The sequence below is a fragment of the Microcaecilia unicolor genome, chromosome 5 (genome assembly GCF_901765095.1).
Source record: "Microcaecilia unicolor chromosome 5, aMicUni1.1, whole genome shotgun sequence".
Lineage (NCBI taxonomy): Eukaryota > Metazoa > Chordata > Amphibia > Gymnophiona > Siphonopidae > Microcaecilia > Microcaecilia unicolor.
Genome location: NC_044035.1, coordinates 42,212,357 through 42,237,690, shown reverse-complemented (window position 1 = coordinate 42,237,690; position 25,334 = coordinate 42,212,357). Strand labels below are relative to the sequence as shown.

The 25,334-nt window shown below is 42.1% G+C and overlaps 1 protein-coding gene across 1 annotated transcript in view; it reads right to left on the bottom strand.

The window, feature by feature from the left end:
- LOC115471059 (SMC5-SMC6 complex localization factor protein 2-like) overlaps positions 1 to 25,334 on the bottom strand; it is a gene marked incomplete at its 3' end in the record, with an annotated part of 157,601 nt that overhangs the window by 85,967 nt on the left and 46,300 nt on the right. Inside the window, exons 4-7 of the mRNA XM_030204728.1 lie at positions 18,549 to 18,597; positions 10,121 to 11,044; positions 9,926 to 10,089; positions 1,600 to 1,673 (exon numbers count right to left, since the gene is read on the bottom strand). Coding sequence (XP_030060588.1) covers positions 1,600 to 1,673; positions 9,926 to 10,089; positions 10,121 to 11,044; positions 18,549 to 18,597 — 1,211 coding nt within the window. The remainder of the gene's footprint in view (positions 1 to 1,599; positions 1,674 to 9,925; positions 10,090 to 10,120; positions 11,045 to 18,548; positions 18,598 to 25,334) is intronic.

Below are 25,334 nucleotides of genomic sequence, written 5' to 3'. Positions count from 1 at the left end.
TCCCATTTGTGTACATTCTGGCTGCTAGTGTATGATCTGGTAACATTTTGAAACACAGACCTGTTTCATTACAATTGAACACTTGATTTTCACTGTACCCTCCTTCCAGCAGTTTTAATTTCTCTTGGGTAAGAATGTGCTGTATCCTTGTTAACCGATCAGATCTCCCCTTCTTAGATCTGTCAAGCCATCCATTACTGGCTTTGTACACTGACTCTTGGCCATTAGCCGTCGGTCAAATTTTTCTGCCTGCACTTTCATGATGGGGTCAGAAATAGGGATTCCGTGACTGAGTTTGAACGAACCAAATACAAACTTAGAATATATTCATTGATGCCTAGCCCTTTGGCCAGCCGAGTTTGTAGCTTACCAGTTGATGGCGTGCAAATAACTTTTCTTGAGTAGTGAAAGCCTTCCACTTACAAGACTTTCTCCACGGACAGAGCTCACCCCAAGTTGTAGACAGAGTCTACATGAACTTGTTTTCATACCAGCACAGACAGAGCTCATCTGGGGGTAGGTCAACTTCTCTCACAGTAATTTTCACTATGTTGTGAGATTTAGATCCAACAGGGCTGGCTGTGTTCACAGGTGAATCTAATCCAATAAATTTGGTCAATCAGTTGCTAGAGGAAGGGAGCAGTTACTTTTTCACTGGGTGACATGGTTGTTGAATAAATTTGTGTTACGTTCCTCACCTGTTTCCAGGCCTGCGCGGCCGATTCGCCGGCGAGGTGCGGTCCGGCAGAGATAGCTATTTTGGATGTGGTTTCTCCAGGATGGGTCTGTTTCTGTTTCCGGCAGCCGTCATCTTGGTTGGATCAAGGACTGCAGCCATCTTGGCTAGCTCAGGAGGGGGCAGCCATCTTGTATATGAGAACAGGAAGCCCATATTTGGGCATTGTGCTACTCTGCTGATGGGGGCAGCCATCTTGGATCAGCTGCACATGTTTGAGACTGATTCCTACACTATTTAAAGCCCTGCCTCCAGTCCTTCGTTGCTTCGGCCTCAATTGTGTTTGAGGTCCACGCCGGTGCTCCTTATCTTCAGTTCCAGTATTCCAGACCTCGGGCTTGTTTCCTGGACCTCGCTTGTTTTGCTGCCTGCCTTGACTTTGGACTGTTTTTGACTACTCTTTGCCCTACAATTTTACCTGGCTTTTGGACTGTGTCTGTTTGCCTACCTGTCTGGTCAGTGGTCGTGCAACCCAGCCGGTTCCAGAAGTCCTGGTGGCTGCCCGAACCTGGGGGCTCAACTCCCAGGGAACGGCGGTCGCTCCCCAGGTGAAGATAGGGGTTGTCTGGCTGCCTGACCGAGTGCAGTGTCACTCCATCCTAGCCGTGCTCAGTCAGGGCACAAGGGCTCACATTCCTCCAGTCATAACAATTTACTTAAATAAGCAAAAATTTAAAAACTGTTGTGCTTATTCAGGTTATCTTTGATAACATTTGATTTAAAGACCAGAAACCATTCAGTGTGACATATGCAACAAGGAAAATCAGGATGGGATAAACACATTTGCTCATCATTGTATGAACAGAATAAAAGGCACTACAGTTACTGATGTGCATTCAACTTTAAACATTAAAAACACTAACCTTTCAGATTCTCTCTTCTCCTTCAACAAGCGCTCTAGATTGTTCACATAGGTCACAGGGCTTGCAGCTGGAAACTATGAAAAATAAGACCAACTGAGCATTCCTGTCAATAAATATAACCAATGTTCCTTAAGTATAAAATTAAGATGAACTTGTTGAGAGGATGGCAATTAAAAATATTTTTTTAATGTACTAAATAAGTTTCTAGTTTTAGGCTTTGGGTACTGTAATTGAAATAGGGAAATCGAGACACTGGTTACTTGCCAAAAACTGGAACTGTACCACGGAAGATTTTGCTGTTGGTGCTGCCAACCAAAATGCTATGCTATTTTAAGATTTGTCCAGTCCTAGTTTTTGTACTTAATCAAAAGCATTGTGCAGGGAGGGACAGCAAATTCGCTTTTAAGTTCTAGTTTCTAATACCTTTCCCATCATATTTTACCTCTGCCAGCACTACATAAAATAGATGTAACGGCTGCAGTAAACAGGAACACTTAGAAATGTGATAGCACTGCCTGTGGATTCAATCATTTTTGGAAGTAATATACAAGTCTACAATATCATATATCCATAGGTTTACACCTCAGCCTTATTAGGCAGCCAGCAGAAAGTTATGGAAGCCTATATCCTATATAATAAAACGCACCTCCAACATTCTGAAGCTGACTGCATGGCTGAGGCATTCCTGCTCTCTGTATCCATCTCCTGAATTGACATCACGTACTTCCGGGTTCGTCACAAGCAGAAGTGACCAACCACACGAGGTTTCTTGGCTTCAGAATGTTGGAGGTGCATTCTATTAAATAGGATTGGTCAGTTCCTTAAAGCACAGCCAGAGCTCAGCATCCTGCACAGTAACGCTCAGACACCAGAGAGAGAGAGAGGGGGGGGCTTGACACCAGAGACAGGAAGGGAGGGGGGGCGGTATCTCTGTCACACACACTCTCTCGCTCTCACAGTCAATGTCTTTCTCTCACTCTCACACACTGTCTCTCACACACTCTATGTCTCACACTGTATCACATTCACTCTCTATGTGTCACACAGTCACTCACACACTCTCTTGGTCTCATACAGTCTCACAAAGAGTCTGTGTCTCTCACACACTCTCTCTCGCACACACTGTATCTGTGTGAAACACACTCTCTCTCTCACACTGTCTCTCACATACGCACTTGCACACACTCTCTCTCACAGACACACTCGCACCCAGACTCACTCTCTCTCTCACACACTCGCACATTCACTCTGTCTCTCACACACAGTCACTCTCACACATACACACTCCGAGGAAAACCTTGCTAGAGCCCCTTTCATTTGCGTCAGAAAACGGGCCTTTCTTACTAGTTAATAAAGAAAACCATTATTTTTATTTACCATTTCCTACTGTTGCAATAACATGTAAAATACAAACAACAAACTTTACTGACTGCATTGTGTAATTGACTGCTTGGATGCTGTGCAGGACAATAGGGGATAGATCCTAGTTCTATGTTCCAGAGATTGCAGAAAGTTAGTTTCAACAGTTCCTCTTCCCCTCTGCTCGTTAATAAGAAATTTCCTGCAGATGGAACTCAAGACTCCAAAAGAAGGTAGTAGAGACAAGCAGGGCCTGCATTTTCTCTGAATATCTAAATAGTTCTATTAGTGTTAAGTACTATATAACCTTCAAGTCTGTGTTAACTTTGCTTGAAGGCTAGAGTGGATATTAAAATGTGTTTATCTTTAGTTTTTTTAATACTTCAAACATGGAGTGGAGTAGCATAATGGCTAATGCAGTGGGATGAGAACCAGGGAAACTGGGCTCGATTCCCACTATTGCTCCTTGTGATCTCAGGCAAGTCACCTAACCCTCTATTGCACAGGTACCAAAAAAAAAAAAAAAAAGAGACAGCCTACCGGGAACAGAGAAAATACTGGTATATAATATACATAAATCATTTTGGTTGTAGCACAGAAAGGTGTTATATCAAACATACTATTATCACTTGTTTGCTGTATTTCAGCCCTCTGAGCTGCAAGAGTGTGCTGCACACGAATCCTGTGGTTCTACTGTTCAATACATCCAATTTCAATGTCAACCAACTGACAATGCAGTTCATAGCAGCAGTCAAGTGTATAAAATGCAAGTGATCTTGGCAATAGGCATAAATGGTCTTATGGATACCTGGAAAAACTCAAGATTATTTTTCCCCCGTGTATTATATAGAGCTAACTAAAAAAAAAAAAAAATCGCAATTGATAATTAACTCTGTGATGCCTCCTTCTGTCTCCCTCATGCTGCAATGCAGGTCCAGCATTTCTCCCGAAGGTCCTACCGTACCACCTTTTCCAAACAAAGGCAAATTGGCCCTGCAGCGCCAGCGGTATTTCAAAGACTGCCTGTGACCTGCACAGGGCCTTCCTCTCTGACCCAGCCTGCCCCTCATCAGAAGAGGCAGGGAAAGACCCGGATCAAGCCGCAGGCAGTCTATGAATATCGCTGGCCCTGCAAGACCAAAGAACTTGCTTGCATTTGGAAAACGTACTGTGGATGCGGTGGAACCTGCAAGCGAGCCATCAGACTGTATGGGGGGGTGGGGGGGGGGGGGAATTAAGAGAGAAATGCAGGGCCAAGAGGGGAGAAATAGGAAGAGAAGCTGAATTGAGGGAGTGATAGAAAATGGTAGAGACTATTATAAAGAACTAAACTACAGAGCATATACATAAATTCAGATTAATGAGACAAAGCCAACATGGATTTAGTGAAGGAAAATCTTGCCTCACCAAATTTTACTACATTTCTTTGAAGGGGTGAACATGTGGCTAAAGGTGATCCGGTCAATATTGTTTATCTGGATTTTCAAAAGGCTTTGATGAAGTACCTCATGAAAGACTCCCACGGAAATTAGAAAGTCATGGGATTTATTTATTTGTTACATTTGTATCCGATGATGAAACAAAAAAGTGAGGAGAATGGATGAGGATACCAACTGTTTTATATTTATTCACTTAAAAAATTATGTGTACATAACAGCGACCCGACATGGCCGTGTTTCGGCACAATGGCCTGCTTCAGGGGTCTTTATAACCTTGAATGATGTAGTTTAGAGTATATTCTCCAAGGAAATTAACAGGAAACAAATTTCTCTGGTCTCCTCTCTTCAAAATAATATATATGAGATGTATATATTTTGAAAAACGAGCATCTAAATACTCCTCTCCTAAGAGTTATCTTAGGAGAGGAGTATTTAGATGCTCGTTTTTCAAAATATATACATCTCATATATATTATTTTGAAGAGAGGAGACCAGAGAAATTTGTTTCCTGTTAATTTCCTTGGAGAATATACTCTAAACTACATCATTCAAGGTTATAAAGACCCCTGAAGCAGGCCATTGTGCCGAAACACGGCCGTGTCGGGTCGCTGTTATGTACACATAATTTTTTAAGTGAATAAATATAAAACAGTTGGTATCCTCATCCATTCTCCTCACTTTTTTGTTTCATCTTCACGGTTTCGTGAGGATTTTTTACCTCCCCTTTTGTCTTCATTACATTTGTATCCCACATTTTCCCACCTAGGAGGTAATGTCCTATTGTAGATTAAAAACTGGTTAAAAGATAGAAAACAGAGATTAACAACAGAGAAGGGTAGATAGTGGAATTCCCCAGGAGTCTGTGCGGGGACTGTTGCTTTTTGTAACATATTTATACGTGACATAGTAATGGGATTAACTAGTAAGGAAATTAAATTTGCTGATGGCACAAAGTTATTCAAAAATATTAATTCAAAGAGGATTGTGAAAAATTGCAAGAGGACCATACAGGACTGGGAGACTGGCATAAAAATGGCAGATGACTTAATATGAGCAAGTACAATGTGATGGACTTCTGCCAGGTACTTATGACCTGGCTTGACCATTGTTAGAAACAAGAAACTGGACTAGATGGACCATTGGTCTGACCCAGTATGGCTACTCATGTTCTTATGATGTATGTGGGAAAGAGAAACCCAAAATTATAGCTAAGTGATGCAAAGTTCCACATTTTAAGAGTCGCCGACCAGGAAAAGGATCTAGGTATCATCGTTGATGATACATTGAAACCCTCCGCTCAGTGTGTAGAGGAAGCTAAGAAAGCAAATAGAATGGAAGGTATTAACAGGAAAGGTATGGAAAGCAAATATGAGAATCTTTTAATGCCTTTGTATTGCTGCACGGTACGACCCCACCTCAAAAAAAAGATGTAATGGAATTAGAAAAGGTAATGAGAAGGGTGACAAAAATGATAAAGGGGATGGGACGACTTGCCTATGAGGAAAGGCTAAAGCAGCTAGGGCTCTTCAGCTTGAAGAACAGACGAAGATGCCTGACACATCAGTACCAACTCCACAAAGAGGAAACGGTCCTCTCAGAACCAACATAAAAATAGCCATAGAGGAATAGACCAATGGTCCATCTAGCCTAATATCCTGCTTCCAACAGTGGCCAATCCAGGTCACAAGTACCTAGAAGATTCCCAAATAGTAGCAACATTCCATGCTACCAATCCCAGAGCAAGCAGTGGCTTCTCCCATGTCTTTCTGAGAAAGAAATTGTAGAAATCAGTAGTTGGTGTGGATGGACAGACTGGATAGTAGGGTGTATGGTCTTTGTCATTTTCTATGTTTCTATGTATAGAGGATATCTGAGGGAGAGAAAGGGATAGGTAGAGATGGACAGACTGGCAATGCATGTGTCCCAGAGCTCCTGACACTGTGCTTCAAAGAGGTCCGATGTTGGTGCTTCTTCACCACTGCTCGCTGCACATCATCAGTGCCAACAAGAACATCACAGAATCCTTGTGTGTCCCTGGCGTCGGATCCGATTGATGTCTGGCCCAAAAGAGCCCTCTGACATCCAATGCCAAGGCAGGCAGAGACCTCCTTGATGTAATTACATCCCTGGGATCCAATGCAGCTTTGCCAACCACAGGGACCGATGCCTTTGATACCACTGTCAATGGACCGGACTTAGATGCACCAAAAAGTTTCTTGTGTGTGACCTCTCGACTCTTTAGGGCTTCTTTTGCATTTTAAGACACTTTACAATTAGAGGTACTATGGTGTGGTCCAAGGCACAGCAACCACCAGTTGTCAGGGTCAGTCTTAAGACGTTACATTGCTGGACTAAGAATATTTCTTAAAGCCATTAGTTTTAAAGGTCATCAGGGCAAAAATAATCACAGCAAAAACAGCTTTTTGTTAAAAAAAAAAAAAAAAAAAGGAGCATAAGTGGAGCCATGCCAAAAATAAATAAAACTTTAGAGCCAGCAAAACTAGGGAACAACTGAAAACAGATGAGGAAGAAGAGTCCCGTGTACTCACAGGAAAACTCACAAAAAACACAAGAGAAAGACTAGGTTATGCTGAGGAGAGCCAAAAATGACTGCTCTGCTCCTGCACAACTGAGTTGGGCAGGAAAGCACCTGCACATGCATGCTATGGAGATGCCAAAGGCTGCTGTTTTTCCTACAATCCTACGTAGCATCTGTGCCGGGCTCCATGAGAGAATGTCCTGCTTGACCTCTGAGAAAACATTTTGTAACCCAATTCAGTACCAAATAGTGTATGTTTTTTCTCTGCAACCTATTTTGTATACTAACACAAGAAAGCACGCCGGAAACATGCACACACAGGTTTGCGCTAGCAGGAACTATATTATATACACAAAAAATTGTGTTGGCACATACATGTGTGTCTGCGCATGTGCTGGAACGCTATTCTATGGAGAAATACATACATACATGTGTGTCTGCGCATGTGCTGGAACGCTATTCTATGGAGAAATACACTACTGTATTGAAGACCCTTGACAAAATTCTTCACACAAGAGCCAGTGGCTGAGACCTTCATTCTCGCCACTGAAGTGTGGGGTAGGATCTCTGTGGTTTACCACAGCACCATTAGGGCCCAGTTTAGAAAGTTTATTAGAATAGGATTTTAATGTACTCCTGAAGCTCACTGGAAGAAATACAGTCTGTTTCTCCCCTCCTCCTATCACCCACCCACTCTTATTCCATTTCTTCTTTCAAGTCTCCCTCTTATTCCATCATCTCTCCTCCCTTATATTAGTAAACCTATCATCCCCACCTAGCAAGTTAGTCAGCACCCCAGTCCCTATCCCCAACCCCTCAAAGCCAGCCATTCAACCCCTAGTCCACCCTCATCAGCCAGAAGTCGGTGAACACTTCCTATCAAGTCAGTCAGCGCCCTCACCAAATCCCTCCATTTCCCCTAAAGCAGTCAGCCTCCCCCCTCAGTGACCGATTCTTATCTTGCTGTCTCTACATTGTTCTGTGCAAGTTCCTGCACCACAGGGCTCACTTGCACAGAGCTGTGCAATGCAGAGAAGCAATAGCTCTTGCTCCTGCAGCAACAGGCTGGGAAAGAACAAGTCAAAAGAAGTTGACATTCAAACTGCGGTTGTCAATGGTTTGTCAAGCTACCAACAACTGCTGGTAGATTTAACCCCGGATATTCAATGCCAAGCCATGTCCTGGTCACCAGCACTGAAGACCTGGGGTTAGGTGTCAACCAATATTCAGTGCTGGCACCTGCAAAAGCTAAGTGGGCAAAGACCAGACCTCACAAAAGGCAGTCTTATCTTTGCCTGCTTAGCTATGTAGGTGCCAGAACAGAATATAACTGGTCCCCACAACTGCCAGCTTCCTCTGACTACCTCAAGTCAGAACAAATATTCAGCAGCACTAATTGCTTAACTGCTACGGAATACCGGCGGCCATCCGCTCAGCATGTTTAAGTAGGCAGGACCCTCCTGTCTCCTTAAACTGTGCTAATATTGAACCCAAAGAACAAAAGGAAGAATAGAAAAATTCAGGCACCAGCTAGATCTAGTTGATACGGTGACCTGGCATTTTTTGAGCCCCACTGTCTTGTTTAGCAAATCCAGAACCTGACTGTTTTCTCCAGCAGACCTGCCCGTCAGCCTTTTTTTTTTTTTAATTCTTTCCAACCAAAAGGAGTCAGGAAGCATTATACCTAAGCGGTTGAGAAACTGCATGGAGATGGCGATGCCTACCTATGTTTTCCAACATTTGGTGAAGATATAAGACATGGAAGTTTGCCACAGCTCCTGGTACTTTAGTTGGCTAAGCACTGGTTTTCCTTTTTTTTTTTTGGGGGGGGGGGGGTCATTGGGGCTATTGCTTGGATGTTATTAATATGCTTCTGCTATTTGCTTAATTCTTCAACAAAATGGGGGGGGGGGGGGGGGGGGGGGGAGGTTGAGAACGTGTCTGGGGAAAAAAAATAAACTTTCCAAAAATTAATGGAAAGATAAATTTGGTACAAAAAGAAAAATATGGTGGACAGTTCAAAATATAGCCAGATCAGACCAAGGATTACCAGAGACACCCCCTCTCCAAATAAAATCAGACGCACTTGTGGTAGAAGCAGTGCCAGCTATCTGCACCCCAAAAAAAAAAAAAAAAATAAACACACTTACATACAATGAAGCTAGTTTAGGAAAGCCTCGGTGCTTTCTACTGCCCTCTACCACCATGGCACGCACATAGAGGATCAGTAGTAGTCTGTAAAAGGTCAAGATGAAGGTTTGCTTAGGGCACCTAATACACTAGCCCTGCCTGCAAATAAGGTCAGGTACTGTAGCCTACAGAAGCAATTGAGTTGGAAGTTTAAATGCACAGGAAGACAACTGCAAGCAAGAGACCAATACATCCAGGGGTGTGCTGGTTAAATTTTAACAACAGGCTCTTTCTCCGGACTTAGCCAGCTCTGCAGTTGGAAGGGCCAGGGTGGCGAGGGGGGAGGGAGCAACACTGTCTCTCTCTCCTCCCTCCCTTCGTGCAGGCACGCTAGGCATACCTTTGCTGGCAGCCAATAAATGGACTGCCACCACTCCCAACGTCTTGCTCTGAGCAGCATGCTCGAACTTCTCTCACATGCTCAAGAAGTCCCAGTCTGCTGCCCAGAGCTGGAAACAAGGAGCGGGGAGCAGCAGTAGTCTATTTACTTGACTGGCAGGGCTCAACATCCCCACCAGCAAAGTAAAAGAGAATTCAGCAGGGGCCCAAGCCCACATTTTGGGAGCCAGTTGTTAAAGTAGCCATGGAGGGCCCTACTTTAACAACCGGCTCCCAAAATTCTTAAAAACTTAACAACCGGCTCTTGCGAGCCTGTGAGAGCCTGCTCCAGCACACCACTGAATACATCCCACATTGCTTTTGTAGCCTGTTACACCAACTACTACTCTTAAGATCTCAGGATAAACAGTTAAAAAAAAAAAAAAGTATTTAAAAAAAAAAAAAAAAAAATTTCACTTACAAGAACTTTTGGTGATGAGCAACTAGGTTGTGATGAAATTTCAGAAGTGCTTCCTGGGGTTGCTGCAGGTGATCTAGATATATGCATAATTTCATCAAGAGGTTTCAAGATCTCTTCATCATCATCATCCAAATTATAATCGAACTTCTCACCTTCATTTTCAAAGCTGAATTGTAGTTTTTCTTAATCTCTTACTGAAACAGCTGTTATTTAGGTTGGAAGTGGGTGAAGAGCTTTGACTGTCAGAAGAAAGCTCCTCCTCTGTAGACAGAGATCCAAGATTGATATTGCTTTTTGCTGGCCGTAAAGATTCTGTCATAGCAGAGAGAATGGAATTATGCCCACTGCTATTTTCCATATTTGGCTCTTTATAAGGTTCAAGGGGTTGCAAACTACTTTTCACTTTATGGGAAACAGGCCCAGAAGTCTCTGTGCTGAATATATGAGAAGAGGTAGCAGACTGATCATGAGAAATAGAGTCCATACATTTCATTTCTTTGGAAGGTTCTGAGCAAGTTCTAGATAACGTATGGGCGAAACCATTAATAACTTTCCTTCCCAGATATGCAGCAAACGATGCTTTAGAACCAACCTCAGTGGGAAAATATAAGTGCTCCTCTTTTAACAGATTCTCTTTGGAATCTGCAAAAGGTGAGTCAGCTTTTTGGTAAGAACCCAGCAGGGACTGTGAAAACGGCAAGCTAGAACATGAGTCACTGTCTTCAACTTGTGCCCAACAGTCAAGCTGGCTCTCTGGGCACTTATCAGTTACTATATCAGCAGCTTTACCTTGTTGCACAGCGTCACTACTAAAAGATTTCTGTAAATCTCTTTCAAATTTGGACTTATTTTTCAGCACGTCAGGTGATCTTATGACGTAAGCTTCATTAGAGTTCTGCTCTCCGGATTTCCTTGCACTCTGGCAGCTCCTGCTCATTAAGTGTCTTTTTCTTTTTCTATGCAAAGATAGATGTATGTCTCCTTCAGAACTAGAATTTCCTTTGGAGTTAACATGGGTTAGTGGAGAGTATCCACCTTTCTGTTTAAGAGGTCTATCATGGAACAATTTAGATCCAACTGATTGTGAGATGAAAGCTTGCTTGGTTGGAGATGAACCATCTGTGGGAAAATAACACAAAGAATGAAACCAAGACATGACATAATAGTCAAAGGAGAATCAAAGCACCAAAACATTTTCCATACATGTAACTGGCAATGAACTTGCTTTATGTTTAGTAATATTGTTTATGAACTATGCATCATTTTCAGAAACAGAACCATTTAGAAGAATTAGAAACATGCTCACACAAAAGCAAAAAGTTGGACAGCCAATGGTACTGGGATGGAAGAGCTCTCCTAGAAATCATCTGAAGTAAATTGAAGCAGGGTTCGAATCCCACTTCTGACACCAGAAATTGATGCAGGAATTACCACTATTGTTAGCAGAATCTATGGTACTTCAGGAGTCAAATACCACACACCAGAATGAGAGAGAAGTCTTCTTTATTTGCCAGCAAAGTAGGACATCAGCGCTAACCCTCTCCTTCTCTTGGCTCTCTGTGTCTTGTCTCTCTGTGTCTTGGCTCTTGTCTCTCTCCCGTAAGCTGCTTCTGTTCTCATTTATATATTGTTCTAAACCCCTCTAGCCCCCCTTTCTCACCAGATGGTAAGGAATAGATTGATTACCCTGTCTTGAACTAATTATCTCTACACATTACTTAAAATATCAGTTACCCAGGTTTCAGATATTTCCTAAACTGACCTACGACCTGGGGCCTCTCAAACTAGACAATGCGGCACCTATCTCCTGCATTTTATTATTATTAAATTCTCAGATTCTATTATTTTACCAATAACTCAATCCTCTGTTTTATTATTCACATAATCAGATTCCCAGTCAACTCATAACTTAAAATGCTAGCTGGCCTCTAACCCTCTCGGGACATTCATTAAGGGGCCAGTCCTACACTTAGCTATAATCAATCAAGGAAAACAGTTGACTTTTCCTGACCTCTTTCACCTTTAGCTTCATACACAGAACTAGCTAGGAATGTGGATAATTGAAACCAGATGATGACCTCTTAAACTGTAGAAAATCTCACTTGAAAAGTCAAAGATGTAAACACTGAATTGAAAAGATATTTTACAGGGAGAAATAGAACTTATTAAAAGAAAGTATTAAAAATTAAACAGAATAAAACATATTTTAAAATAAGCAGAGATCAGAATTCCTTATAAGACAGAATCTAAATTATCAAGAAATTATTTAAAATCTAAACTATCTCCTATTTCCAGGACTGCCTCAAATGATCATGTAAAAGTTCTGAGGATGTCAGCCCCCGCCCCACTGCTGAAACTTTAGGCTGCAATGAAGGTGATCATCCTTGATTGTTATATGGTAGAAGATACCTCTCTGTTAAAGGGAGACCAAGCAAGGAATCAATGCACAAGAAATATCTTACCGCAATATAGGAAACGTTCGACTTGCATTAGGGCAAAACAGTGCTACACTAAATTAACACAGAAAATTACTGTTGAACTGACAGTGTCATGCAACCCTGCAGCAGAGAATAATTTCTTTGCCAAAATCAATCTCAGTCCAGTAAAGTTTCAGGAACATCAGAACTTAAGCCTTACTGAGTCAGACCTAGGTTCATCAAACCCAGCTGTCTTCAACAATAGCCAGTCTAGGTCAAAATTATTCAGAAGATCCCAAAAGTAGATCTAGTTTCTCATAGCTCATTTCCAAGGAAATGTGATAGCTCTTCCAAGTCTACCTGGCTATTTTTTTTTTTAATAGACTTCCTTCAGTAATTTGTCCAAACCTCCTCTGAGCCCTACAGTCACCTTGACTGTATCCTCCAGAAATGGATGGCACAGCTTAATTATACAGTTCCTGAAGTTTTCAATCTGTGATTGTTTCCTCTTTTAAACATAAGAAGATGACACTTCTTAAGCTATCATTTCCTATTTAAACATTCCCATCCCACTTTTATGATACCCCCTTTCGTTTGTCTTCTCTCCAAACTGAAGAGTCCCAACCTGTTTAGCCTGTTATAAAGGGAGGTGTTCTATCTCCTTTAGCATTTACTGCCTTACTCTGAATCCTTTCTAGTTCTGCTATTAGCCTTTTTGAGATGGAGCAACCAAGACTATATAGACAACTTTGATTATACTATGGACGTATACAGAGGCATGTCTCAATTTTGTACTCATTCTTTGAGAAGAAAACTTAGTGTTCTATTTTATTAGTTGAAGAGAAACAGAAAAGCTAAACCTATGTTTTTTTTACATTTTTATTTATTTGATTGTGCTGAAGAATCTGGGACTGTCATATGCCAATATTTAGCAATTTTGAATACTGCCTATATATGTGCAACTGGACACAGAGTTACAAAATATTTGGGGGACTGAAGACTGACATCTTGGGCATGTTATTTCAGCCTACTATAAAAGCTGCATTGATAACCTCATTAGTTCTGATGGTCCCTTTCACTATTAAAGAGGTTTCATAACTTTTTTCTTTTGGGCGGGGGGTTGTTATGGTAGTTTATTGGTGGCCGTGGCATACTAGATTGAAAATTTCAATTTATTGCCAATAATAATTCCAAGACCTTTGTCTTAGGTAGTGACTCCTTAACTCAGAACCAGCATGTTGTACTCAAAATTAATATTTTTTTTATAAGCACATCAATGTGCAGCCAAACTAAAGCAAAGCTAGCCTTGTTCCCTGGAAAGGTTGCTAGATGTGGTACCAAAACTAAAGATCAAATTGTTCCGATAACAGAAAAGTAGAAACCTTTTTCTGTGCAGGTCCACCAGTACAAATGCTAGACATTTAGGCCAAATTCTATATTGGTGCTCAGAGTTTGGCGTCGTTTATAGAATACTGTTTGGCATGAGGATTCACAACAACTGAAACCTGGTGTAAATTTTCAGGCGCAGATCTCCTTTATTCTGCAACACTGCGTGTCCATCACAAGAACACCCCTGATCTGTCCATACCCATCCTATGGTCATTTAGTAACTTTCCGCGCTGATCCCGGCACCTGAAGATGAGCACCCAATTATCAGAACTAATGGGCTTGTTTGGCAATTAAATTGCATGCACAAATTGGGCATGCGCCCAAATTTGCGCATACAACATTTGGCGCCAAATATAGAATTAGGAAGTTAGTGGAGACCAAAAGGCATTACTCTATTGACAGTGGGTCATTATGCATGATAAAATATATTTCCTATTGTCTGGATGATTTAGAATGTGAGTAAGCATCTCTGAAATCTTAAGAAACAAAGCCAAACAGTGATTATAAAGAAGTTCAAAATGAACTTCCTTATCTAGCCAGAGAAACAGGCTTAGATCCTTGAGATCTAAGAAGGGATGTAGTTAACCAACCTTTTTGGGAGGACTTGAATAGAACCTTTGATTTTTATTTTTAACAATAGGCATACTTCTTTTGCTCTTGATACGACCTGAAGTCTGGCATAGGACTATAATCCAAAAAGATGAACTATTTGGACCGAGTTGGAACAGGCTAGTTGGGCTGCTGTGGTTTAGCATAAAAGTTTATCAACCAGGTTTGTTGGGATTACATGGGAAATGGGTAGAAACTCCTTTTTCTAAAAATTAAAAAAAATTCCACCTATATTTTGTATTGCTTGTTTATCTAGAAGATATTGTGGGCTCTAAGACAAAAGCAGATAAATGCTAAAAGTTGTCTTTAATGGTATAAACCTACTTTAACTTTCTCAAAAAGACTGTTAGCCATACAGGAGCAATCAGTTGTTACTAATCCCTTCCCTGAGCTCTAAAGCTCTTAACCAGGCAAGCCTATGAACAGAAAATGACTGAGGATCTTAATACCACAAGTTGCTGAATCTCACCTTACAACCAAACAACGCTGCTTGTGAGCCACCTTGCGAGTAGCTTTATTACCACAGCCCAGGAGCATCATGCCGCAAAAGCAACTGTCTCATGCTCCTACGCCACTGCACAGAGAAGGCCCCCCCCTCCGTCTGCAGCCCCCTAAAATCCATCCTTCTGGGGGCTACCTGTAAAATGGCATTGGGGGTCTGGGGGGGGTCTTCAGGCAGGAACGAGGCCAAGTCCAGCTCCTTTCTGCAAATTGTTGATTACCACTAAGGGTTAAGTTTCCTTATAAGGAAGGACGACCCCTAGCGGTAGCCATGTGAGACTAATCGCTAGGGATGCCATTTACAGGAAGGAGCTGGACTGGGCAGGAGCAACGGCCTCACTCCTTCACAAAGACCCTGGAAGCCCCTAGATCCACAGATGACCCCCCCCCCCCCCAAGACCACCGATACCATTCCACAGGGAGCATCTGGCCGCAACACTGAGGTTATTTTACCATGGTTTTTGGGCCCCAACGCGATTTGTGGTGTACCACTGCAAGTTGCATTAGGGTATTTATATAGTAATGAGATGTAAACCATGCATCTGCATAATTTGCATCTCATTACTAAATAATCCACAACAACTTAAATATCACTGTGGTATGTTAGGGCCATTTAAGTCACGTTAAGGACTAACTAACGCATGTTAAGGCCCTAACGCTGCTTGATGAACCCCAAGTGAGTACTTTAGACCTATATGTTTGGAGATCTGCTCCTGCAAATTCTGATGATGTAGTGCTGACAAAACTAGATTCTTTGTCAAGAAGTCTCATCCAAAACTTGTATTTGCTCTGAACAGTTACAGTTCTGCCTCTTAATGACTGATATTAGGCTAATGCAGAAAGGAACATTCAGTGAAAAGGATCTGCTTGATTGTGAAGATTTTTTGAAATTCAAGTCATATTTCACGAAGCCATGACATGATACTGGAAGGGGGGGGGGGGGTGAGGGAAAACCTATTTTCTGACTTGCAAGGACATTATTTTATACTTAGTATTATCCTGCTTGTGTTGTGAGAGGGGCATAGGTCGATGGTTCCCAAACCTGATCCTGGAGACACCCCAGCTAGTCAAGTTTTCAGGATACCCATAATGAATATTCATGAGAGGTTTGCATAGAATGGATATCCTGAAAACCCGACTAGCTGGGGAGCTTCCAGGACCTTGGGAACCACTGGCAAATGAAGATGAGAGATCCGAGTGTCACTGCTCATCATACTGTAGTCAAAAAGCAGAAGCAAGCTTATTCTCAGCCATGGTCCTGTGCCCAAACAAATTAATCTTGAAGAAAAAACAAAAATGGAAAAAAAAAACCCCAACAACAACAAACTAAACAGCTTTGTTGCATCTGTTCAACAGAATGCAAGCAAAATTGAGGACACCACAGGGACTATGTGCTGAGGAGGCAATACATGCTCAGATCTTTTCACTGGTTCTGGAGTGCTTTTCCTTCCCAGTGCTGGACATCAGACCCGAGCAGCTGATTATATTCTGTTTTTCAGCAAATTATTTCTTTAACTTCCTCATTATCATTGTTTTATTTTACTTGACTGCTCTGAATTCGAGGCACTAGGCTTAGGTTCCTAAGACTTTTCCAAGCCTGTTCAGAGTTGCCAAGCTACCTAATTCCAGGAGGGAGAATTATAGCTAGTCCTGGTTTTGCATTTATGTCAAAGTGGTGTAGTTCATAATGCATCATGATGGGCTTATCAGAAATCCAGGACCAACTTTAAAATCTCCCTCCTGGAACCCGGCAATTGGCAACCTGATCATTCAAATTTCAAAGTATTTTTTTAACCTGTTACATCAGCTTATCACATATGGGTCAGAGAAATAAAGGATCAGATAAAATCAACATCCAGATTTGTAGAGAGCCCTTTAAATAAGGATGGAAATTTCCTTGGTGTCAGGTTACCCAAGTGAATTGGACAAGAGCCAATGAAGTCTAGGAGAACTCCCTGCATGCAGAAAAGGCTGCAAAGTCCCAAGGTGGGGGGGGGGGGGGGGGGGGGGGAAGAGACAAACAGCAAAACATCATGAAAACACACGCACAATATTTTAACAAATTGAAAAAGCTAGAAAAAGTGCAAAAAAAAGTTGTTTTTTTTTTTTAAAGTCTTGAAAAAGAAAAGAATTTACTCTGGTACTTAAAATTTTGGCTAGCCCTTTACCATTACATAAAAAAAGGCCTTTCCAATTCGCTAGTGATTAATCAGCACTCTAGCATTTACATGCCCATGCATTGGAAACATGGCCCCTCTTACACAAAAGTTAAATTCACGGGAATACCAAAAATGTAAGTCTTATATCACCAAAACAAAATATACTAAGACACTAGAATTATTTTAAACATATTAAGTGAATAGTGATCAGAACTGTGTAGCCTAGAAAGCAGTGAACAAGTGACACACTAAAATCACTGCACATCTAGTAGGTTGGCATAATACTGCGTGTCATTTCTTATGAAGAAAAATTGTTTTCTTCTCATATAGATGAATGTTTGATACTGGAGATGAAATTTCAATTCCACTGTCAATTAGAGATGTAATAAAATGTCAATTGTGCTTAATGTTTCTTATAAATCCAAAGCTTCCAACAAATATGTTACTAATATAATTTCTACTACATTCAGAATCTCAACATGGTTCCATTTTTCACAATACATAAGGCAAAAATGTTTCTTGAGAACATTAGCCTTGCCATACTGGGACAAACCAAAGTCCAGTATCCTGTTTCCAACAGTGGCCAAATCAGGTCACAAGTACCTGGCAATACACCAAAACAGATTTTATGTTGCTTATCCTAGAAAAAAAAAAAAGAAAAGTAGTGGATTTTCCCAAGCCTATCCTAATAATGGCTTATGGCCTTCTCTTTAAGGAAATTATCCAAACCTTTTTTTAAAGCCTGCTAAGCTTTCTAAATTCTCTGGCAATGAATTTCAGAGTTGCATGTTGAGTGAAGAAATATTTTCTCTGGTTTGTTATAAATGTTAAGTTAGTAGCTTCGTTGAGTGCCCCCTAGTCCTTGTATTTTTGGAAAGCGTAAACAAGTGATTCATATCTACCATTTGTACTCCACTCGGTATTTTATAGACCTCTATCGTAATTCCCCTCAGCCACCTTTCCTCCAAGCTGAAGAGCCCTAGCCTCTTAAACCTTTTCTCATAGGGAAGTCATCTTATCTCCTTTATCAATTTTGTTACCTTTCTCTGTATCTTTTCTAATTCTGCTATATCTTTGAGATGCGGTGAGCAAAATTGCACACAAAATTCAAGGTGCGGTGGCAGCATAGAGCAATACAAAAGGCATCATAATATTCTCAGTTCTGTTCTTCATTTCTTTCCTAATAATTCCTAACATTCTATTTGCTTTCTTGGCCGCAGCTGCACACTGAGCAGTGGGTTTCAACATATCAACGATGACACCTAGATCCTTTTCCTGGGTGGAAACTCCTAATGTGGATCTTTCCATCACACCACTGTAGTTTAGGTTCGTCTTTCCTACATGCATCACTCTGCACTTGCTATTTTTCACAATCCTCTTGCGATTTAATAACTAAATATTAATTTTTTTTTAAAGTGTGCTCAAAACTATTTTCACAAAGGACACAGCTTCAGTTTCCAAAGAGAATCTCAAAGGTAGAATGAAATACCCTGTTTTTTTAAGCCAACAAATCTTTATAAATAGGTTTTCTTTTGTTTTTTTAAATACCTGAGGTAGCTTCCAACTGCAGTCTATTTACGAGATGAGGTCCATTTTCCTAAAAAAGGAATGTAAGGATCATTTGAACCAAAAATTTGTACAAACGAACAGTTAAAAAAAATTATAGTTCAGATACTTAACATTTTGCAATGAGAAAACATTTATCCTAAATTCACCTAAAATTCATGACTTCAAATATATTCCTGTAAAAAAATCTATTACAATTTTTAAAAAGTTATATCTATATCTATCCTATGATTAAACAAAAACATGGTCCATAATCGAGCATGATTTAAACTAGCAGGAGAGGCTCCTGGCCACTTAAAGGATGCCAAGTAGGCCAGCCACCGATATTCAGCAGCACTTAACTGGGCTCTTAGATGATACCTGAACAGTGCCAGAGTAGAAGTCAGGGAGAAGCCAGTAGTTATGCGGGTACCTGTGATTCAGTGCTTATGCCCGCATAGCTAAGCAACCTGATAGCACTGCACAAAAAGATGTCTTAACTTTGGTTGCTTAGCTATGTTGTGCCCCCAAGTGTATTAAATTCCAAGGTTGTGGCATTATTTCCTTCTGTCTTCCACTCACCTCCCCCCACCCTGAACAAGAGCATACATCCCTCCCATCAGCACTGGCCTCCTCCCTCCCTCAAGAGAATGAGTGTACCAATGGAAGAGGGGTATCTGGAAGAGGTGCTGCTCTTGGGGAACGGAGGAGAGGGCCAAAGCTCTTTGGGGGATTAGAATGGAGGGGAAAAAACACAGAAGACCCCCAATATTCAGCTGGCACCCACAAAAAAGTGTCTTATATGGGTAGCCAACACATGTCTCCTTATACCCAGATATTCAATGCCAGTGCCTGGACACAACCTATACTCCTGGGGAAAATTCTGCAAGATTCTGGACACTTTGTAATTTTCTTGTGCAGTATTTTCCCCATTATAAGGGCTGGCTTCTCCCTCCCACCATCACCACAGCAGTGGTTCCACCTTCTTAATTTCTCTTAGCTTGTATCCCTTCCTCTGGTAAGTTTAGTCCCTGTCTTTCTCTACCAGAACAAATACCTCTGATCTTTCTCTCCCCACTCTCCTCTCTTTCTGTTTACCTGTTCTCTGCCTTACATAAGTAATGCCATACTGGGAAAAGACCAAGGGTCCATCGAGCCCAGCATCTTGTCCACGACAGCGGCCAATCCAGGCCAAGGGCACCTGGCAAGCTTCCCAAACGTACAAACATTCTATACATGTTATTCCTGGGATTTTGGATTTTTCCAAGTCCGTTTAGTAGCGGTTTATGGACTTGTCCTTTAGGAAACCGTCCAACCCCTTTTTAAACTCTGCTAAGCTAACCGCCTTCACCACATTCTCCGGCAATGAATTCCAGAGTTTAATTACACGTTGGGTGAAGAAACATTTTCTCCGATTTGTTTTAAATTTACTACACTGTAGTTTAATCGCATGCCCCCTAGTCCTAGTATTTTTGGAAAGCGTGAACAGACGCTTCACATCCACCTGTTCCACTCCACTCATTATTTTATATACCTCTATCATGTCTCCCCTCAGCCGCCTCTTCTCCAAGCTGAATAGCCCTAGCCTCCTTAGTCTTTCTTCTAGAGTACTCTCTCCCCATCTCTCAGCTTCCATTGCCCTACCTGTGCTCTCCCCCTTACTCCATATAAGTCTCCTGTTCTATCCTCCCCCAATGTCTCTTCCCTCCTCCCCATGACACAGACACACACACATCTACCGTTCTCCAGTCCCCCCCCCACCCATGACACAGAACCCCATTCACTTTCTCTCCCCCCCCCCACATCATGACACAGACCATCCCCATCCACCTTGCTTAAAGGCTCCCCCTGCCCCATAGCATAAAAAAAAACATCCACCTTCTTCCAGCCCTCCACCCCTCTGATGGCACATACCCATATATTATGAATCTTGTATCAGCCCCTCCCCACACTCCACCCACCTGGTTTTCAGCCCCCCACCCCTCACATACAGGCCATCTACCTTTTTCCTGCCCCCCCCCCATACATTTCTCTGGCTGCCTTCCAAACCTCATGCATTTCTGGTCAGTTCAGTAGCTCTCTTGTCTTTTCCTTCTCCCCACGTGATAGTAACATAGTAGATGACGGCAGAAAAAGACCTGCATGGTCCATCCAGTCTGCCCAACAAGATAAACTCATATGTGTATACCTTACCTTGATTTGTACCTGCATTTTTCAGGGCACAGACCGTACAAGTCTGCCCAGCAGTATTTCCCACCTCCCAACCACCAGTCCCGCCTCCCATCTCCGGCTCTGGCACAGACCGTATAAGTCTGCCCTCCACTATCCTCGCCTCCCAACTACCAATCTCTCTTCCCCCACCTGCTCCGCCACCCAATTTTGGTTAAGCTTCTGAGGATCCATTCCTACTGCACAGGATTCCTTTATGCACATCCCACGCATGTTTGAATTCCGTTACCGTTTTCATCTCCACCACCTCCCGCGGGAGGGACAAAGCAGAGGGAACACTGCCAGGGCCAGTCGCAGGCAGGTTGCTTTCTTTTTTGATGCTGTCAACAGCCAGTGGGAAAACAGCCAAGGGGAAGAGGGAAAGGCAAGAAAGCTACTGAACCACGCAGGGGGAGGGAAAGACACAAGAGATACTAAACCCAGGAGGCAGGGGAGGAAAGGATGGCTAAAATATACCACACCATGAGCAAGGGAAGGGAGGGAGATGCCAGAATGCAGGGAAGGAGGACAGGGACAGAGATGACAGACCCTGGGGAAAGTGGGAGGGGGGGGGGGGGACTAGACTGGAGAGAAAGCAGAAGAGAGCTCTAATGATGGGGAGAGATGCTGGACCCACAAGAGCGATGCAGTACCATGGGGCAGGGGAGAGAGAGAGATGCTGGCTTTGGGGTGGGGTACAGGAGAAAAGGAAGAAGCTGTATATAGAAAGGAACAGAGACAAGAAAAGGTTATACTGGATACAGGAGGGATGGGGAACATAGGGAGGGGGAGGGGGACAGGGACACAAAATAGAGATGCTTTACAGGAAAGATAGGTGCATAGTGGGAATGATGGGGGGTGTTTATCTTTCTGCCCTCTCCCAGGTATAAAGGTACTAGTTATCTGTAACCTGGAATGTCCAGCACTCCAGGGATTATGGTCCTAACGCCACCAGGTGGAGAGAGAGAAAGACACAGAAGGCTATAGTAATATGAGAATAATCAGTAATTGTTTATTACACTTACCAATCAGGAATACAATTAGAATATGTAATATAATTAATTCTCATATGAGACAGCAACCGGGACACAAACGTTACCTCTGAAATTAGCTCTCTGATTACCTCTGTCCATGATTCTCCTTTTGTACCCTTTTCTCTCATAGGCTAGTATTGGAAGTACAAAGTCAGCATATTCTAGTAAATTCTATCTTACAGAAGCAAAGTTCTTCATAACATATTTGCTTATCATAAGTAAGGTCAAGTAGTAGTAGTGTCAGTAAGGTTATCCTACTTTGCAAAAACCATCTTCCCAGCAACCAAAGTTGTCTCTCTTCACTAACTGCTTTTATGGTCAGCAGCAAATTCCCCCTTGCATTATTACATTCATGCACAGTATTCTCCTGCCACACATATCTCTGTTATGACTCCATATCTGCCTGTCTCTCCAACAGAAGGGCAAGCTGACATTCTGTGTAATTCTTATTATTTAGCTTCTCAGTGACTCTTAACCTGTTCATAGCCTGTTCACAGAGGCCTAGCTTTGTTCATAATTCTCAGTTACTGTTGTAAAGTTATTTTATGGTTCATGACCTGCATGTCCCATATAAATGGGGGGGGGTGGGGCATGGGACTCCCAACTGGACAGAGGACCCTAAAAGAACAGAAGATGGATGGCACTTGGGGAGGGGGACAGAGCTGAAGATGGATGGCACTCGGGAATAAGGGGAGGGAGACAAGGAAAAAAAATGATGGGACTGGGGGGAGTGGAGCACGAAAGGAAACAGAGCAACAATGAGAAAGGGGCAAGGCAGTGGGTGTGGGAGAAGGGAAACAGAGCAAGGAATTATGGATGAGAATAGAGATGGAGTGGGAATTTGAGGGCATAGTGAGGACGTGGCAACTGGTAGATATGAGTGAGGGTGTGCTGGTGGGCTGGGAGACTGAATGAGGTTTTGAAATGGGGGGTAAGAGAAGGGGGATGAAGTGAGGGAAAGATTGACACATGCTGTAAGCGACCTGGAAGTCTAGAGGGGATGAGAGGCATTGAAAATAGATGGGGGTCCCTGGTGTGGAGGAGTGGACACACTTAGAACGTTTATGGACCACTGCTACTACTGCTCAGAGTATTCAGCCTTAAAGAGGGGGGGGGAGGGAGGGGAGAAAATTCTTTATGTTTTCAATTGGTTATATTGCAGTTCACTCTATTTGTATCCATTACACAGCAGTTAGCTGATTATGTGTATGTTATTAGGAACAATGTGACTAAATAAAAATATTTTTCAAATAAAAAAAAAAAGAATATAGATGGGGGTATTGGGGAGGGGTATGAGAAGAAGGGAATGGGTGAGAGTAGAGAAGGAGTTAAGATAGTGAAAGAAAGGCAACAGGAGATGGGGTAGAAAAGAGATAGTAGAACCAGACAGGAATGGAGTTGGGGGATGGTAAGGAGATGAGAGGCAGTGGAGGATAGGTGAAAAATTAGAGGGTGAGTACAGAGCATGGAAATAGGGGACTAGGGGATGGATGGGGTGGGGACAAAAAGAATGAAGGACAGGAGATGAGAGGGAGAATGAGGGTAAAATCAAATGGACAGATATAAAACACAGAGAAAAGTGAAACAAAAACTAAAAAGAAAGATCAGGGGCAGACAGACAGAGAAGGAAAAGAAGACGAGAGAGAACTAGAAAGACAAACCTGGAAAAGAATTTAAGAGAAGACAGAAGGAAAGTGGGAAAGACTGGGACCAGCACAATTAGAAAAATAAAATGCCCAGACAACAAAGGTAGAAAAGAAAAATATTTTTAAGGATTGGAATGTGTTCGCTTTGGGACTTGTACACCTTTTCTATTTTTGTATTTTGCAGAGTACAGGAGAAAAACTCATTTTTCTCTTTTACCAGTATTTTCACAATGAAAATGCATGAGATCTATTTATCTACAATGAAAGCAGTACATGCAAATCAATCTTGTGCATATTCATTGTGGAAATCTTGAAAACCCAACTGGGTTGTGGCCCTCGAGGACCATGATTGCTCACCTCTGGCTTATGCCTGGCTTTCTTGGGAGATAGGGGTCTCCTTTTCAGTTTTTGCATGTTTTTTGTGGTTCCCTTTTCTGTATCTGGTAAGGGTTTGTCCATGTTCTCCATTGTGTGATTGAGGTGAAGGATGTTGTTAGCGTAGAGGTGGGTAACCTTGGTCCTTGAGGGCCTCAACCCAGTCGGGTTTTCAGGATTTCCCCACTGTAAGCAAAGAGATTTTAAGCGTATTTATTGGGGAAATCCTAAAACCTTGACTGGGTTGCCACCCTCAGACTGAGATTGCCCACTTCTATGTTAGTGTGTAGCATTTGAGTAGGAATCTAACGGTCCCGGTTGTTCTAGTTTCCCAGTAGTAGCTTTATTGGAGCTCTAAGGACCAGTGTAATGTTTACAACACTATCTTTTCATAGGTGGGTCAGGGTTGTTAGGATTGGTATTGTTTGCTGTACAGGTTTTGAGTGTCTTTTTGCAGGGTTTTTGTTTTATTTTGCAGTGTTTGGCTCTATTTGAAAGCAGGCCCTTGACACCCAAATTAAAAATGCTGAAGACCAGCCACTCTGGTTTTCAGGTTATCCACAATGCATATGCTTAAACAGATTTGCATACCATGGAGGAAGTGCGTGCAAACCCCAGTCGTACTGGGTCAGACCAATGGTCCATCTAGCATAGTATCCTGTTTTCAACAGTGGCAGAAACCCAAACAGTAGCAACATAAGCACTGGGGATATCCTGAAAAACTGAAAGGCTGGGTGTACCCAGACGACTGCATTGAGAAGCACTGCTGTGGAGTCACCACACAAACAAAAACCCATCTGTTTTAAAGTGCCTGGCAGTGGAAGGAGTGTATGCTGTTCCTGAGGTGATAAATCACAATCTGAATATTTTTGTATGATGTGTTGTAAGACGGGATAGCTCTGTTGATAGGGAATATGGAATTTGTGATCTAGAACTGGAGGAGCAGTGTTTATATTGAGATTTTATCCAATTCTGTAGAGAATCCAGATTTCATTCCCACACAGAATTTGTTGAATGATGCTCTCAATTATCTTGGCAGTTTTATCTGGTAGCAGAAACTAGCTGGAGGGGAAGATTTTTTTAGACCACAATGTCTGTTGTTAATTTTTTAATGTGCGTGGTGGCGGGGGGGGGGGGGGGGGGGGAGATGTGCAGCAATGCCGCTTTGGCTTGCCACCCTCCATAACTAGCTTGCCCCCTTGTTGCCACCCCAAATATTTCTGTCTAGAGATGTCACTGGTGTGGAAAGACTGAAGGGGGACCAGAAAGCTGGAGAATATCTAAAAGAGGCAATAGCTTGTATAAGGAGGAGTAAAAATGGGAGAGGGAAAGCTATTAGGTAGGTGAGAGGTAAAAAGAGGAAGACTAAAAACAATTTCATTAGCAGCCTGTAAAAAAAAAAAAAAAAAGAAGTTACAAAAAAGATGCAAAGGAAAAACTATTCTTAAATACAAATATTTTGGATATGTTTAGTTCAGCCATGGATTGCAGAGAGTGTATGTTATCTGCATGAGTGCTGCAATGGG